We start from the raw sequence: 16277 nt of genomic DNA, 5'->3' as shown, positions 1-16277 counted from the left end.
AAAGGCCAGGATCTAAAGCAGGACCACCAGGGTGAAACCGAAAAGGCAAATCATTGGAATTGGGACCTAAACAGGAGACTCTCGGGATACGTACCAGATTTTATTCTCCCACTATCAATTTCTAGACTTTATCAGTCTTCGGTGAGCTGTTAAACCAGGATACATCAGAGTTACACGCATTACACTTAATGGTATATGCTGAATTTGTTAACCAGCTTATACTCTCAGAGTGAACTAACTCTTCTTTGTTTCCAATGTCCCAGATCAAAGAACCTCTTTTAGGTGTTGGAGAGTCAGCTCACCTCAGCCTCTCTCCCCTGAACCTACCAGACCGCTCCACTCCACACCAGCACCCGGACACTGCAAAGTAGTCAAGTCTGTCTCTGATTGGTTTATTATCATGCCAACCTTATAAAGCCATGCCCAAAATTTACCAAATTAATTTAGTCTTCTGATGGGAGGGTGCAACGGCGGTATTTTTATTCAATGGGAGTCTGACAGGAGTATTAAAATTTCCAAGTCCCATTACACTGTCAGTGCTACACAGCATTTCACTTTCTCTAAAGAACTAACTTCAAAATCCCAACACACTTCAGATCACATAGGGCCACCAGCTTCTGTTTTTTAATGATTTCTTCCAAATCTCTTAGCAGGATAGCTAAGAACCAGATGGTTATAAACCAGCAAATCTATTCCGCAGTGACTGAGTCAGCGAGAAATCTAAGTTGTTACAACCTCATTCACGTTGTCTTTTGTATTGAACAATCAATAAACAGAAAAGTCTCCCATTATCCCCACAATAAATGGACTGCTCATAAAGGCGCTGGACTGACATCACTGGGAACTGAAGTATTATGTTTAGCTACAGACCACGTCACTGAGCGGCTGCAGTGATGTTTTTTCCCTAATGTCACACCCTAAATTTGACTTCTTAAATGCAATCAAATTGATTTCTCTCTTCCTACTGGATATATACCAGCTGTTATTCTGAATTATATCAACTATATTTCAACAACTTAAAGTCATATTTGACTAGGAACGGAACAGTCCTTAAAATCTATTAGTTGTTTCACTGGCTTACGTTTATTAACTTAACTTTAATACAACAAACATGAGAAGTCCTGTAAGCTGGAGTGCACACCGCAAGCACAGAACTGTCATGAGGGACCCTTCCTTCACTCTCAAGCAGAAGTGGAGCCCTCCCAAAATTAAATAATCCACATGGCTCCAAGGATTTTTTAATCAGCAAATAGGAATTTTTTTTTATCAAACAGAAAAGACTTTTGGAGAAATAACACACACACATATTTTATTATAATATTAATGAATAGCAATTGGACTTCACAGCAGGTTCTATTCACTCAAGTCCAAGAACTGATTCTCAGTCTAGTGTCTAAGGCTTTAATGCAGACGCAAGACCAGTTCATCTCTAACGTTTACAGGTTCTCTTGCCACAGGTGGGAGCCAACACAGGTTTTACAACTGCACATCTAATAAAAATGCTAATTTAAAAAGCTTAAATATATGCCCATTACCTTTCTATGTGAATTCAAGAATGATTTTTGACTGCATCCTTTTTTGACTTATTTGTGGTAGGAAAGATTGCATGAAACCTGAGAAGTAAAAAACCATGGAAAATCCTTTGGGGGGAAAAATGCTTTCTTAAAATAATCAGTGATAAAATATAAGATGCAAATATATCTTACTGACTATATAAACAATTATGGGGAAAAGAAGCTATTTTAGAAAATAATGTTCCCTTAGAAACAAAGATACAGAACTTGGGAAGAAGAATGTGAATAAACTGAAATGTGATTAACTGCTGTCCAGGTGTTTCAGGCACAAAATAATAGGTAAAACTTTAAAAAATTTTAATGATAAATACATTAATATATTGGGATTTGGGTTTTACCTAAATAGTTTTCCTTTTTAATGTGGGGGAACTTACTCAATTCATGAATATTCCATTACAGATTTTGAATGGGAAAAACTGTAAAAATAACTTCATTATATTACAGAATAAATTCAGTGCTTCAAATAATTATTTAGGAAATTAACCAGATTGTTCAGATTTTAAATATTACTTGCTCTCAATTATTTGGAGCTAACTTTTCAGGTTTTGTATACTGACAAAGACAGACATAGCTGAGCTCTTTCTTCCCTTTTCCTCTTTTCCTTAATGAAGGAAAGCGGAATCTATTACCCAACCTCTGGGTTTCCAATATCTATGCCATCTGCTCCTTTATTCACTAGGCATTAACTTGAAATTGAACATACACAAAAAAAAAAAAAAAAGAAAAAGAAAAGGGTTCTCTTTTCAAGGAATAGCAATAGGTTCCCTAAAACAACAGGGAAAATTGAAACATACAAACAATAGTGAAAATTATCTTGTTTTGGAAAACCAAATTTCCGGCTGTCATTAGTTTTAATATGTGACATTATTTAAGAGCTCAGAGAAAAGTGAAGTGGTGAAGTTATAAGACAGTGAACAAGAAGGCATGGATAGTTTTGGATATTAATATGTGATACCAGCAAGGTTGGGACAAGTTCTGCTACCAAATGGGGATTTATATTACCCGTTAACAGACTTCTATGCAACCGCCAAGAAGTCATTTTCAAATGATGAAATGAGGTCAGATGACAAGTGAAGAAGAGAATGTAAAAGGAATACAGGCATTCAAGGAAAAAGGGACACTTTGATACATTCTAACTCAGTTTAGCAAAATTAAGTAAGATAAGTGTAGGTGAGGAGGTGTGAGCAATTTATTTAGGCAAGGTGACATCAGTTTTAGAAAAATATAACCTGGTATTAATCATACCTATAAACTAACTCTAAATACAGAAGCTTCACTTCCTTTTAAAGATGACTCAACAAAGCTTCTCCTAAAGACTTAACTATTATTTTAAATTCACTTCTTTCAAACCCGTAGTGCTTTTTGCTTCCATCCATTACAAAATGAATACATCATTCCATTGAGCAAAATCTTTAAAAAGCTCTAATAAGCCAACTAGTATATTACACAGCATGAGGATTCCAAAATGAAAACCACCGCAAGTTCCAACTATCAGCTGCCTTGTATCTCAGTAATGTCAGAGCGCTTTATGAACCGGGAGGCTAACATTCAATCTGAAATGTGTTTAACTTGTAGCACTGAGAGTCCATGAAAGCAACCAACTGCTCCTAGGTCTGTTCTGAGCTGTCTGGGGACTGCGGCTGTGCAGTGCCACACTTCTGCACGGCAGCATATTACCGCCTTACCAACTGCCTACAGCTGCTCTCAGCAAGAACCAGAATACAAGTCACACGCTTGCCCTAACAACATCTCCCAGGCATTGTTTACTTAATTCTCCGAGTCTGAATGGAAACCTCAAGTCCTCAGACCACCTGGAAGCAAAATCCAAACAGACAGATAACATGCACCCAAACATCTATAAGAAATGGACACGCTGAATTTCTTTGAAGTCTTCCCCAGCACATTCTCATCACAATAAGCCATCCTATTCAGTGCTGTATCTTAATCCTTATGGGCTATAGTCTCAGAAGCAGCTCAAGGTCTTCAAACTGGAGACAGGGCTATAACGGCTTACCTGACTCACAGGCAAATGTCTTCGACGTTTCGTCATGAAAGATAATCGCCACTGCATGCTTCTTTGTCTCCCGAGGCAGTCTGGTTATGTTTTTGATGTTGTGCAGTTCAGTTACCTTGAAAGAAAAATATTAACTTAGTGTGCCATACATGCTATATGCCAGGTGTTTAAGCAAAACGATCAGTTATTACTGTTTTAAGCCACTTTCCAATGGCTATTTACTGGTTTCTAATGAACTGTAGCCAAAAACCATACAGAACAAAACGTCTTCTGTTATGCCCTCAGTTTTGGCTATCGGTTGCTGAATTTTGAAACAGTCAAAGTATTATGTAGACAAATAACTCTGTGTAAGAAAGGACTCGTGTTTTTATTAACAGTACATCTGCAAACAACAGCAGGTGTGGCACATGGAAGATTCTCAATACATTTTTGTTAAATGTTGACTATATTTAACACCTCCTCTCTCTTAACTCCTACCCATCATGCAAATTCCTGTTGTGAATACAGTCATGATGTAACTGATTCTTGCTAATCAGCAGACAAATGACTCTCAAATTCTGGAGTCTTTACATACAAGCAATGGACCTGCTTCCTAGAAAAATGCAGAGTGTTCACAGACCCGTATACTCCCGGCTCCCTCACCCTGTCCTTTCGCCAAGGCTCATTTGTGATTTATGGACCCAGGGTAACAACTCTTTACTCAGGTGGCAATGAATAAATTTTAATAAGCGTGTATTTTAGCTGACGACTCTATGGGTACACATTCCTTTGTTACAACTGGAGTCCACAGAAAAATGAGCAATGGTTTACTTCCTCAACTACTCCGCAAACACAACCTTGCAATAATAACGCTGTACGAGCTAATTTTAAAATTCACTTGTCAACCTGCTACGTGTCATTATTTCTTTTAATATAAAAGATTTGACAGGTTCATTTTCATTTTCATTTAGTTCAAATACTTAAAAAATTCTCTCGAGGTTTCTCCTTGGATCTACGCACTCTTGAGAAGTTGTGTTGTTTAATCTTCACATATTTCAGGATTTTCTAGCTATCTGACTGTTACTGATTTCTAGTTTAATTCCATTATGATCCGAGAGCAGATACTGTATGATTTCCATCCTTTTAATCTGTTGTGTTCAGTGGCCCAGCATGTGGTGTACCTCGGTGAATGTTCCATGTGAGAAGCATGTGTGTTCGCTGCTGTCAGATGACCCGTCTGTAGATGCCCGCTACAGCCAGTTAGTTAACGGTGCTGACTTCAACCACGTCCTTCCTCATATTCTTCCTGTGGGATCTGTCCATTTCTGAGAGGGCGGTGCAGAATACTCTTAACTACGATAGTGGATGCATCTATTTCTCCTTGCAATTCTATCAGTTTCTGCCTCAAGTTGTTCTGCTCCGCTGTTAGGTGCACCCACATTAAGGACTATGTCTTCCTGTAGGACCGACCAATTTATCGGTATGTAACGCCCGGTAACGTCCCTTGCTTTGAAGTCTGCTTTGTCCGAGATTAGTAGAGCTGCTCTGCTTTCTTTTAGTGTCATTTCATCAGTGTATTTTGTTATTTTGTTATTTAACAGTATAGTTTTCTATATCCACTTACTTTTAATCTACAGCTGTCTCTATGTTTAAGATGGGTTTCTTTTTGACAGCGTATAGTTGTGTCTTGTTTGATTCACTCTGACAATTCTTGTCTTTTAACTGGTGCATTTAAACCACTGATGTTCAAAGTTGAGTATTCATATAGTTGGACTTACATCTAGCATATTTGTTACTATTTCTTGCCCTTGGTTTTGTTCCTATTTTGTCTTCCACTCTTTTTCTGTCTTTTGTGATTTTGTGTGTTTTATGATTCCATTTTTCTTCTTTCTAGTGTATCAACTATACTTCTTTTTAATTTTTAATCAACTTTTTTTTATCAACTTTAATAATCAACTTTTATTAAGATTATGAAAGCCTAGAGCATTTCAATAATATATATCAATTACTGCATCATTTAACAATTCAATATATATTTCTGAAATACCGATTTTTCATACAGCTATAAAGGCACAAAATACTAAAGTTTAATAATAAAGCACTAAAATAATTAAACATGAAATTAGCAGAGTTTAATTAAAGGAAAAATTAGTTGAAAATAATTCAGGTCTAAGTGAGGAAGTGCCATGATCATTCAAAATACTGAGGTCTAGTAAGTGACAGAAATGAAGCCTAAATATAGGCACACTTAAATGATGACTTGCTCACTGGCGCTATTTAACTTTTATTTCAAGGAGTAATTCCCAAGGAATTCATGGTGAGAGAGTCAGAGAGACCAAAGATGAAACACATTTACTTTTTTCTGTAGGATTTCATAAGGTAGTTGGGTGATAAGATTGCAAAGAGCAGTATTAAACCCAATAAGAGAATTAAAAACAGAGCCAAACAGCACAGAGGAAGAAGGTCTGTACTTCTGCAACCAACCTGTGGACTGGCCACCTGCACCAGGCCAGGTGGCATGGCAACTGGATTTCTAAAGCATATGTTGAAAAAATATATAGACAGCTTCCAAACCTTTCTCTCCTGTCCTACTTTGTTCATGCGGATTACATCTATTAATGATCACTGTAAGAAGTATTAGTACTTATAAATTATTCAATATTCATTTATTAATGTGTTTAAGAATAGTAATAAACTCATTTTGTAACACAAATAAAATTTTAATATAAAAATTCCTTAAATAAAGAGTGGCAATGCTTTTACATTTCTGCAAAACTCTTTAATGTCTGGCTTAATAGAAGACAGCTTAATATTCATTTCTGCTTCTGAATTCTATCTATTGTGATATATGGTTTTGATTAAGTATATCCATAAAGTAAGGTCTCATACAGGTATGAGGTTGTAAAAGGGAAGAATAACTTAAGAGTATTTTCAGACAACTGTAGACATTTTTTGATTCTATTTCCAAACAGACAATCTTCTAAAGGTCATTACCATGGGGCATCTGGCATCACGTCATACACTTCTTACACTCCGTTGCATTAAAATCCGTATGTCTCCTTTCAACTTTGACTGATTATGGGTGAAACACTGGTTTACTGAGTTATGAAGATCTTATAAATATTGACATATTTCATTACCAATATAAAAAATATTCATTAACATCACCCTTGACGTCCAGTAAAAAAAAAAAAATCTGTTTTGAGAAGCTGTCAAGCTCAAGAATGCAGACACAAGATTCTCAAATTTTAATTTTCACTTGAAAACTTAAAATTTCAGCATTACTAATATATATTGTCAATTGTTTTTCTTGAAAACTGGCTCATTTAATTCATTTTTGAGAAAATGAGAAATGTTCAAGTCTGAATGCCCATAGTTTGTCAATCAGATTTTCATTAAAATAAGTGTCCTTTGAAAAAATTAGCCATTTTGCTTGTAACATCAACAATCACACAAGTGCTTCTCCTAGAGATAATTACCGTATGTCAGTATATAGCTGATGTGTTTTATGAGTTCTTATTTCTTTTTTACATACAGTATTAAAAAGATACACTTAAGGGTCTCGATTTTTTTTTTAAATTAATAATTTTCTTGCTTCATCAAGATTGTTTCTAAGTAAAATGAAAATAAAATGGGCATATGTTTTGCATGTTTATTTGCTTACTTGGGTGGGTTGATGGTAAAGAATACAATGCTTTAGTCCTATTTATTTCTGCTGTTTTGCTTATGCTTTTGGTGTCATATCTAAAAAAATCACTGCCCAGACCAACATCAAGGAGCTTTCTCCCCCATGTTTGCTTCTAGGAGTTTTGTTATATCAGATCTTCCATCTATGTCTTTAATCCATTTTGAGTTGATTTTTGTGTATGGCCTAAGAGAACAGTCTAATTTCATTCTTTTGCATCATAGTACACAATTTTCCCAGCAACATTTATTGAAGAGACTATCCCTTTCCCACTATGTGTTTCTGGCCCTTTTGTTGGAAATTAGTTGATGATACACACTTGGGTTTATTTCTGAGCTCTCTATTCTGTTCCTTTGGTATACCTGTCTGTTTCTTTCTTGTTAATCTTAGTAATATTCTTATCAATCCTGACATTTTACTAATCTCTTATGGTGGTTTTAATTAAGTCAGAGTTTGGATTTTTGAGAACTGAACAGTACATTTTAGAAGTTAGTATAATAAAACTCACTTTATTAGGATAGAGAATATTGATTTTTCAGTAAGAGAAAAGGTGGAAATTTTATTGAATTTTTAAATTACTTCATTTACTACATCTCAATCTCTTTTGAAAGCTTGAACCCTAAGCTTTCATAACAGTAATTTAAATATTGGTTCTACCCTACACATTGTATGTTTCAGTATTTTGGTCATAACATTTGCATAGAAATTTTATAATTGCTTCCTTCCAATAAAATTTATACCAATTTTCTAACAGCTGCTTCCTTATATTTGTCTCCTGTCACTGAAAAATATGAATGTGTACCACTGTAAAAAAAAATCAATATAATTCATTCTTCAAGCTCCTTGTGACAGATATTATGTGCTCTGATATCGACCTCCCACGTTTACTATTTGACAATCCCAATATGTTCATAATCAGTAATTACAAGTTTAGTCTTTTAACTCTTTGAAAGACTTAGGGTCTCTCGAATATTAAACTGCATTATGAAATGCATCATCTGGAAAAAAATAATGTGGATAAAATTACACCAAGTTAGAATTAACTGTAATAGTCACTGCTGGCTGGCTACTCAGCATCCAGTTCCGGCTCCTTCATTTTTAACAGAATATGATTTGGTTCAGTTGTTCACCCCTACACCATGCAGCCCCAGTGCCCTGGCAGGCCTCTCTCACCCCTAGTGGCATCGTAGAACTTGTTATTCCCAGGGTAAGAGTCTCCTTGCTCGGGATTAGCTTAAGAAAGAGAAGATGACCCAAAATACAACCAGTGAGCTGTGAACAGAAGTCTTCTGGTGGCCTCTGATCAGTGTTTTCTGATCTGACTGTAGCCTCCAGACAAAACTAGCCCCCTTACTCAGGGAATGGTGTCCAGTGTGGACATCATAATTCAGAGATGCTACAGCTATCATTCTACTGGACCGAAGATGATGGCAACCCTGAGGATGGCAGAGCTAGGAAAGGGAAATAAAGAACCCAGGTCCTTCACTTTCATTCTGGAGCAAGAGTTACTGAATCAGCCACCCCTGAAGCCACTGTCTTTTTCTGGACATGCTGTAATAGGTGATAATGCTCTTCTTTAGGTTGTTTGAGTTGGGGTTTGTTACTTTCAGCCAAAAACATCCTAGCCGATGAAACAGACACGGAGCTGAGCTCGCCTCACTTAACAGTGGGGACCGGCTGTCCCTCTCTGGGTGGCTGTCATGCAGCTAAAGCCACGACCAGAGTCAGGGCCTTGCCTGCTGCTTCTCACACCAGTGCTCTTTTCCATCGATTTATGCGACAGCTATTGCTCTGGAATCCACACTCTTTATTAATGGCAAATAATGGCTGATCGAGAAATCATTACAGGAAGGAGAATTCAACTATGAAAGAGACTCAGATTTTAGCAATGAGAAAGGATTCCCAGAAAAACTCACGACCTCATTACTCCTAAATTATTTTCAGGTTGTCTATTACAAAAAACTAAAAAGAAACTCTCTATTCAGGTCTAGAAATGCAGAATATTAGCACAAAGGGAAAAATGCACAAAACAGGAAATCTAGGTACCTCCTTCCCTCCCTCTCGCAACGTGTGTAAATTTAGCACGTCTAATAATGTTTCACCGACTCTAAGAACAAAAAGGCTCGAAACAGCTCAGTCAGCGCTAGCGTCTTTCTCCCTCTGAGAGTCACAGCTTTGCCACACAGATACTAACAGAGACCCCACAGCTTCCAGGACTTCACTTAGTAGATGTACAACATTAAATCTTTTAATTACAGTAATGGGTTGAACAGTGGCCCCCTCAAAAGATATGCTCAAATCCTAAACTCCAGAATTTTTGGATGTGACCTTATTTGGGAAAGGGTCTTTGTAGGTATAATTAAGTGAAGGACCCTGAGAGGGGGTTATCCTGGATTTACTGTGGGCCTCACATCCAGAGACAATGTCCTTCAAAGAGAAGAGCAGAGGGGGCTCTGAGACAGGTCACACTGGGGACAGCCATGCAAGTGTGAGGGCAGCGATGAAAGCAAAGGAGTTCCTGGAGGCTGGAAAAGGCAAGCAGGGACCTTCCTCGAGCCTCTGCAGGGAGTGTAGGCCTGCTGGCACTTTGATTTCTGACTTCTGGCCCCCCAGAACTGTGAAGAGAATAAATTACCCCAATGTTAAGCCAAATCTGTGGTAGTTGTTAGGCCAGCCCCAGGAAACCCACACGATTACATACTGTTATTTAAAGATGAACAGCCCCAATTTCTGTTTAAAGTCAGTCGTGTAGAATGAAGTTAAAATGACAGAAAGAAAAACATGAAAAATTTGTACAGAGCCCCACGCCTCTAGTAAGATACTAGTTTCTCAAAAAGCGAAGAATGTATCTGTATTTATTTTGAGTCACCTAAAGGTATTAAATACGTTTCCTCCTTCTGTACTTCTGATTAACCAGAACCCGACCGAGTCCTGTAATGTGGCTCCCCAGAGGCAGGAAGATGGCTCATGGAAGCCCAGGGGGAGGGGGAGGTCCGCTGGGCAAGTGCTCCCACCGGTGAGCCCTGTCAGGGTCGGGGTCCCGGGGCACACGCAGTGATAGTAATAGAAAACTAATTTATTGACATTTGATGGGGGCCACCAGCAAGGCTGACCTGATGCGGAGCTGGAAAGTAACTGAGTTAGGGCACCAGCGCCCCAGCATGGAGGGAATCCATGCCCAGAAGAGGCACTGACAGGGCCCAGATGAGAAGCTCGCAATGCTCCAGAGGCGGTGGCCCTGTCCTATCCCTTGCCTTGTTTATAGGCTCCATGTAGCCAATAGCAAGTGGTCTCTACTGGTTTGGGCATATTAACAGGGAACAGAAAAGTATCACTATGGGGGCCTGCCATTAGCTTGAAACAGCAGGTCAAGAGAGCTGGAGAAGACTGTTGGTGACAGCCACTCTCTTCCCTACAGGAACATATGAGGGGACTCCTGTCCAACTTCTGCACACAGACTGAACATCTCTTTGCAAAAACTTCTTCTGTAATCAGAGACTTGCTGGTAATTTTCACCAGAACTAGAAAGCTCTCGGTTAATATTTAAGCATGTCATTACTAACTCTGCTTTTTGTAACTGTGCTCCTTGCTGGCATTTCTGGAATCAAAACACAGGAATAGGTACCTGTTGAACAAAGAAGTTCGATGTTAACTGTACACACCTGACAGCTGGAGACAGTTACCACAAATTGACGAGGATTGCTGACCTAACATATATAAGATGGAAAACGGTATGGAAAGAAGATCAAGGTCTAGTGGCATGAATGACAAACTGACAACAGCTGTAAAAATGCTGTTGCGTCTGTTCAAAAGGCACTATGATTAGGTATAAACTCTGCCAACGCTCATCAGCCATTCAAAGTATCACAATCTGAGTTCCAACTGGAAACAAGAATAGAAAAATCTGAGAGAAACCACTCGCATGTTAAGACGTTCTCTGAATGGTACCCAAGTTCAGATCCTGGCCACAGAGACAAACTACCAAACTCGGTTCTCAGGCAAGATTACATGGATGCTGAAAGTAGCACATCAAAAAATATCACTGATAAAGCTCGAATTTTTATGAAAAAATTAAACACTTACTATATCAAGTATAGAAAAGAATTATCTTTACTTAAAAGTTTATATGCCAAAACTAATTTTACTTCATGCACAAGTTCCAGACACAGTCCATTTATTGCTGAAAACATGGCAAGGATGCTCTATGTCAGTGTCTCAGTGCAACACAGGTCTTGGACAATAAGCAAAGGAAAAAAGAAAGGCTAAGAAAGGAGAAGATGAAACTATCAATATTTGCAGACAGTATGGTCACTGACATACAAATGCTAGCAGAATCAATAGAAAAATAAACTATTAAAATAACAAGAGCTTTTAGCAGCATCGTCAAATACAGTCAGCAACAACAACAAAAAATCAGCAGGATTTCTCTACCCTGGTAATTATTAATAAGAAAAAGACAACACCTTCACAAAAACACGAAGAACTATAAAGTATCTTGGGATTTGGCTGGAGAAAAATTTAAGCCTTAAACAAGAAGCTGAGTAAAGAGAATATTCCATGTTCTTAGACAAATTGCTAAGGCAGCTTTAGAAAGTTAAGAACTGAGTATGTTTGGGAAACAACTGTCATGCCAGATGCCACAGCATCACGCAATCCAGCAGTCATTTAAAACAAGTGGCGCAGGAGTGGTACAAGAACGAGGAGACAGTACAGAATAGAGAAGTCAGAGAAAAATGTGTGTGTGTGTCTAAAATACACATCATCACAATAATTGAGAGAATAGCTCATTTAACAAATGGCCTAGTGAAAACTGGGTCCCTAAGTATTTAAAAAAAATGGAATTCCTAACTCCATGTAAGACCTGGACACCGGACAGACAAAAGGCAAACTATAACGCTAACTTAATCAAACGTAGGATGGCATCTTTGTGACGCATGGTGAGGGAAGCATTTCTTAAAGAAAGCTGCTGAAAAGCCCAACTCATGACAGATTTGAATATATCTACATTTTCAGATTTCTGTTTAATGCAGGACTCCATAAAATGAACAGACAGACGACAGAGGTGAGAAATCGTTTATAGCATCTAAAATTGGAATGAGACTAGTGTTTAGAATAGACTAGAAAATCTTATAAAACAACAAGAAAAATAAAGGGTCTCTGGTGTGATATGAACAAATGATAAGATCAGGCAGTTCCTGGAAGAATAAACTCTAAAAGCAAACAGGCATAGGAAAAAGTTCTCAGATTCACTGGGGATAGAAAAATGTAGGGTAAAACCAATTGACTATTACTTCACACCCAACAGATTTGGAAAACTCAATGATGGAAGATACCAATGAGAATGTGAGAATATAGGACCCTCAGGTACCCAGTGGATGTGCTGAGTGAAGCCGCATTCTGGAAAGTCATCTGGTTGTACATATCTAAGTACTCACATATTCTTAACGCAATGATCTCATTCTTTTTACATATCCCAGAAAATTTCTCACACTGGGTCATAGAGACACTGCACAAAAATCTTAATTACTGCATTGTTCGTGGTAATAACAAGTCGCTGGCAATCTAGTTTCTATCACTAGGAAAATGGAAAAGTAAAATATAATGGATGCAAGCAATTGGGTATTATGTTAACGGTTAGAGGCAACTGGCAAAATGGACACATAGAAATGCAAGTAGGTCTTAAAAAAAGCCTTAATGTAGCATGAATTAAAAATAAGAAACTTAGTAAGTTACAATACGATGTTACTTAAGTGAATTAACAAAGCAGGGCATGTTCAAGAAATCAACAGTATACACTTATAAGATTCACATAAAGTTTCCCATCAAACTCATTATAACGATTATGGAGGAGGAAAGATGAATGGGATTAAGAAATGGGAATAAAATAATCAAATATTAGAATGATGATAGCACCCATTAACTTAGTAATCGTAATTTAATCAAGCTTTGCAGATGAGTTCTATCAGACCAGAAAAGAAAAGAAGGGAGGAAAGGAGGAATATCCACTTTTCAAAGAAAAGTCAACTGAAGGAGATGGGAAATTCTAGCAGGTCCACCGCTGTGAACAGTTACAAGCCCATCACAACTTACCAACGCCCTGAATCAGTCTTCAGCTCAACTGTCTATGGCTTAGTATATGATAACTCTTAACGTAACTAATGGGCACAAATATGTTTCTCTAGTAAAGGACACAGAGTGGGAAAGAGTATTAGCATGATTCTTAATATATATCAATTCCAAAGAGTATAAAAAAGCCAAAAGAAATTGGTTACTTTCCTATTATGAGACCAACTCGAGGTGAGATCCACGAGTAAACTGCCAATCATGTTTAGCTTGTTTACCTACATAACCGCATCTAGACATGATACTCAGGATTATTTATGCTTTTTTATTTAGATAAAAATATACAGCTTCAAGTAATAGAAAACGCAATTATTAATGATTGAAATCTGGGGTAGGCAAACTATGGCCTATGGGCTAAATTTAATCTACATCTACCTGTTTTTGTAAATAAAGTTCTCCAGCTGTGAGGAACTGCAGTCACCAACTCCAGAAGGAGCCTGGAAGCAGATTTTTCTCCAGAGCCACCAGGTAAGAGCTCAGTCTGACTGACCACTTGACTACAGGCTCATGAAACCCTCAGCAGAGGACCCAGCCACACTGCACCTTACGACCTACAGCGCTGTGAGCTCATGAATGGGTGTTTTTTTTTCACTCCCAAGTTTGTGGTAATTTGTTATGCAATAACAAAAAGTGAAAACTACTTTTCAATTTTTATTCATGATTAAACTACATAAAAGATCCAAGCTTTGGGGATAATAATGGATCTGACCACATCAGTTTACTTGTAAGATGGAAGTGGAATGAAACAGGAAAGCTGACTTTTATGTCCACCATCAGAGAGCCAGCTGTACCAGCTCTCAGACTAGGAGACTATCATGGTAGCCCCAAGCTTAGAAGGACAATTTCCACCGTACCAAGACAAACTTTATGAAAGTGCAAAAGAGATTAGCAGAGAATTACCAACTACTGCAAATCAGATTAAATTTTAATTTTACAGTACACTGGATTTCTAAACATGATTCACTTGATTTAAAGATACAGAAAAGGAAGACTAGGGGGAAACAGCTGCATAACACCTAAAATTCCTCTTTTTCTCTCTGTTGCCAAAGAAATGGGGAAAATATTTATTTTAGGGGCACTAGATCTAAATCCACTAAACAAATACAAAAATGCTTTAAAAATGATGAAAATAATATCAAAGAAATAAAAGATGCTACATAGATATTTACAGTAAGGTACAAAGTAATAATTCAAGAATTAAGTCTCACTGAAATACTCTTCAAATTGTAAGTTAAAATGAATACACCTTCATTACTTGAAGTGTAATATATAACCTGCCACTGATGGTGGAGAGATAATCTATCTTCAGTGAGCATTATGCAGTTAGCATTTCTCCTGCTGCATCTGTCAGATATTACACAACTGGGCAGACTGTGTTAATGGGTAAAAAAGAGATTTAAAAAAACCCAAAATGTATTGATGATATTCTGAAATAACAATTTAAGGTCATTGGATGTAAATCCATTAAATAAATATAAAAATGCTTCAGAAATGATGGAAATAATATCACAACAAAATTGTGCTACTGAATCCTCTTTCTCAAATTACTGTCTGATTTACCACATAAAATGGCTTGTCTGAAATTACAGGTTACTTTATCATGCAAACTGGCCTCAAAATTTGTCTAAAGTTGGTATGGGTTATTTCCCTGGTTCCAAAGATGGAAAATCTGAGGCAGAAATGACTTGCAGCCATAACTGTTTTACATTTACATATTATCTTACCTGAAAATATCATCTCACTTTCTGAGCTATGACATTATTTGCATTTTATAGACAGGAAAGTGAGAGGAAGACATTGTTTATATCATTCTATGTTTTTTTTTATGGAGTATCACTGCAGATGATTGCCTAATACACACACACATGGATAGTTTTAAAAAGTAGACTAAAGACTAATTTTTCTGACATAAATCATACTGCTGTTTACTCTAAGTTGAGCCCAGATTTAACCATACAGATATTTTCTAAGAGTCTGATTCTGTATTTCTCAGTGAAAAGGTATGTTATGGAGCCATAGGTCATAAACAAAAATGCTGATTGCTGAGTGATTTTCCATGGCTTCCTTAAACCACACGGAATGATTCTTACTGGAGATATCTCAGATGTTGTAAAATTTCAAGTGACCTTGACTCAAATTTTACAAAGATCAAGTCTAACCCTTGGAGTTCCCTATTATTTTGAGGTCACAACTTCACAAATCCTCTCCATCCAAAGGTCTGAAACCATGGTTTCTCCTACTCGTTCCTGAGAGCTTTATCTCATCAGTGAAGGTACATCCAGCCTTGGGCATCTCCCCCCTTCACCTTATCCAACATAAAACCAACTTTTCCTATTCCATGTCTATGAGTCTTCCCTGACGGACCAACACTAGGGCTCAGATATCATGAGATAATCAATAAATGATCATGGACTAATGGTGACTGTCCCAGGAACCAGTGTGTGTGTCCATAGGCGCTTATGTTCAAGAAACTGAGACCTCTTCAAGCTAAGAGATTACAGATGGATAAATGAATGAACAAATGATACAAACAATGAACAAATGGATAACATGCCTTAACCCGAATAAATGATCATCACTCTGGGAACTTCTGGCAGGTATTTCAGGAGACACCAAGCCTATGATCACTCTTCACAGTACACCAAGTGTGTGCTCATCCATGCGCTTAGCTATTTCTTCAAGGAGTCAGAATGAAATGTTCAAGACCCCACACTGTACGCATGTGCTGTTTCCACACTTGCCAAAGCTTTTGCGTCTAGCTCTAAGGACATGCTATCTTTCTAGGTGACTCTTCTTTATAAAGACATCTTCATCTTTTCCCCAACTCTCCCAGATGTTTACATATAGATAAATGTGGACAACTCCAAATAGGAGTAAAGCAGATAGAATAAAGTGTTGTTTT

General features: G+C 37.5%; 1 protein-coding gene across 1 annotated transcript in view; it reads right to left on the bottom strand.

Moving 5' to 3' along the window:
* The window catches only part of DOK6 (docking protein 6), a 277534-nt gene that overhangs the window by 166938 nt on the left and 94319 nt on the right, over positions 1 to 16277 (bottom strand). The window contains exon 3 of the mRNA XM_074355477.1: positions 3589 to 3703. Coding sequence (XP_074211578.1) covers positions 3589 to 3703 — 115 coding nt within the window. The remainder of the gene's footprint in view (positions 1 to 3588; positions 3704 to 16277) is intronic.

This window comes from Camelus bactrianus, chromosome 30 (genome assembly GCF_048773025.1).
Source record: "Camelus bactrianus isolate YW-2024 breed Bactrian camel chromosome 30, ASM4877302v1, whole genome shotgun sequence".
Lineage (NCBI taxonomy): Eukaryota > Metazoa > Chordata > Mammalia > Artiodactyla > Camelidae > Camelus > Camelus bactrianus.
This window is presented reverse-complemented; position numbering and strand designations above follow the sequence as displayed.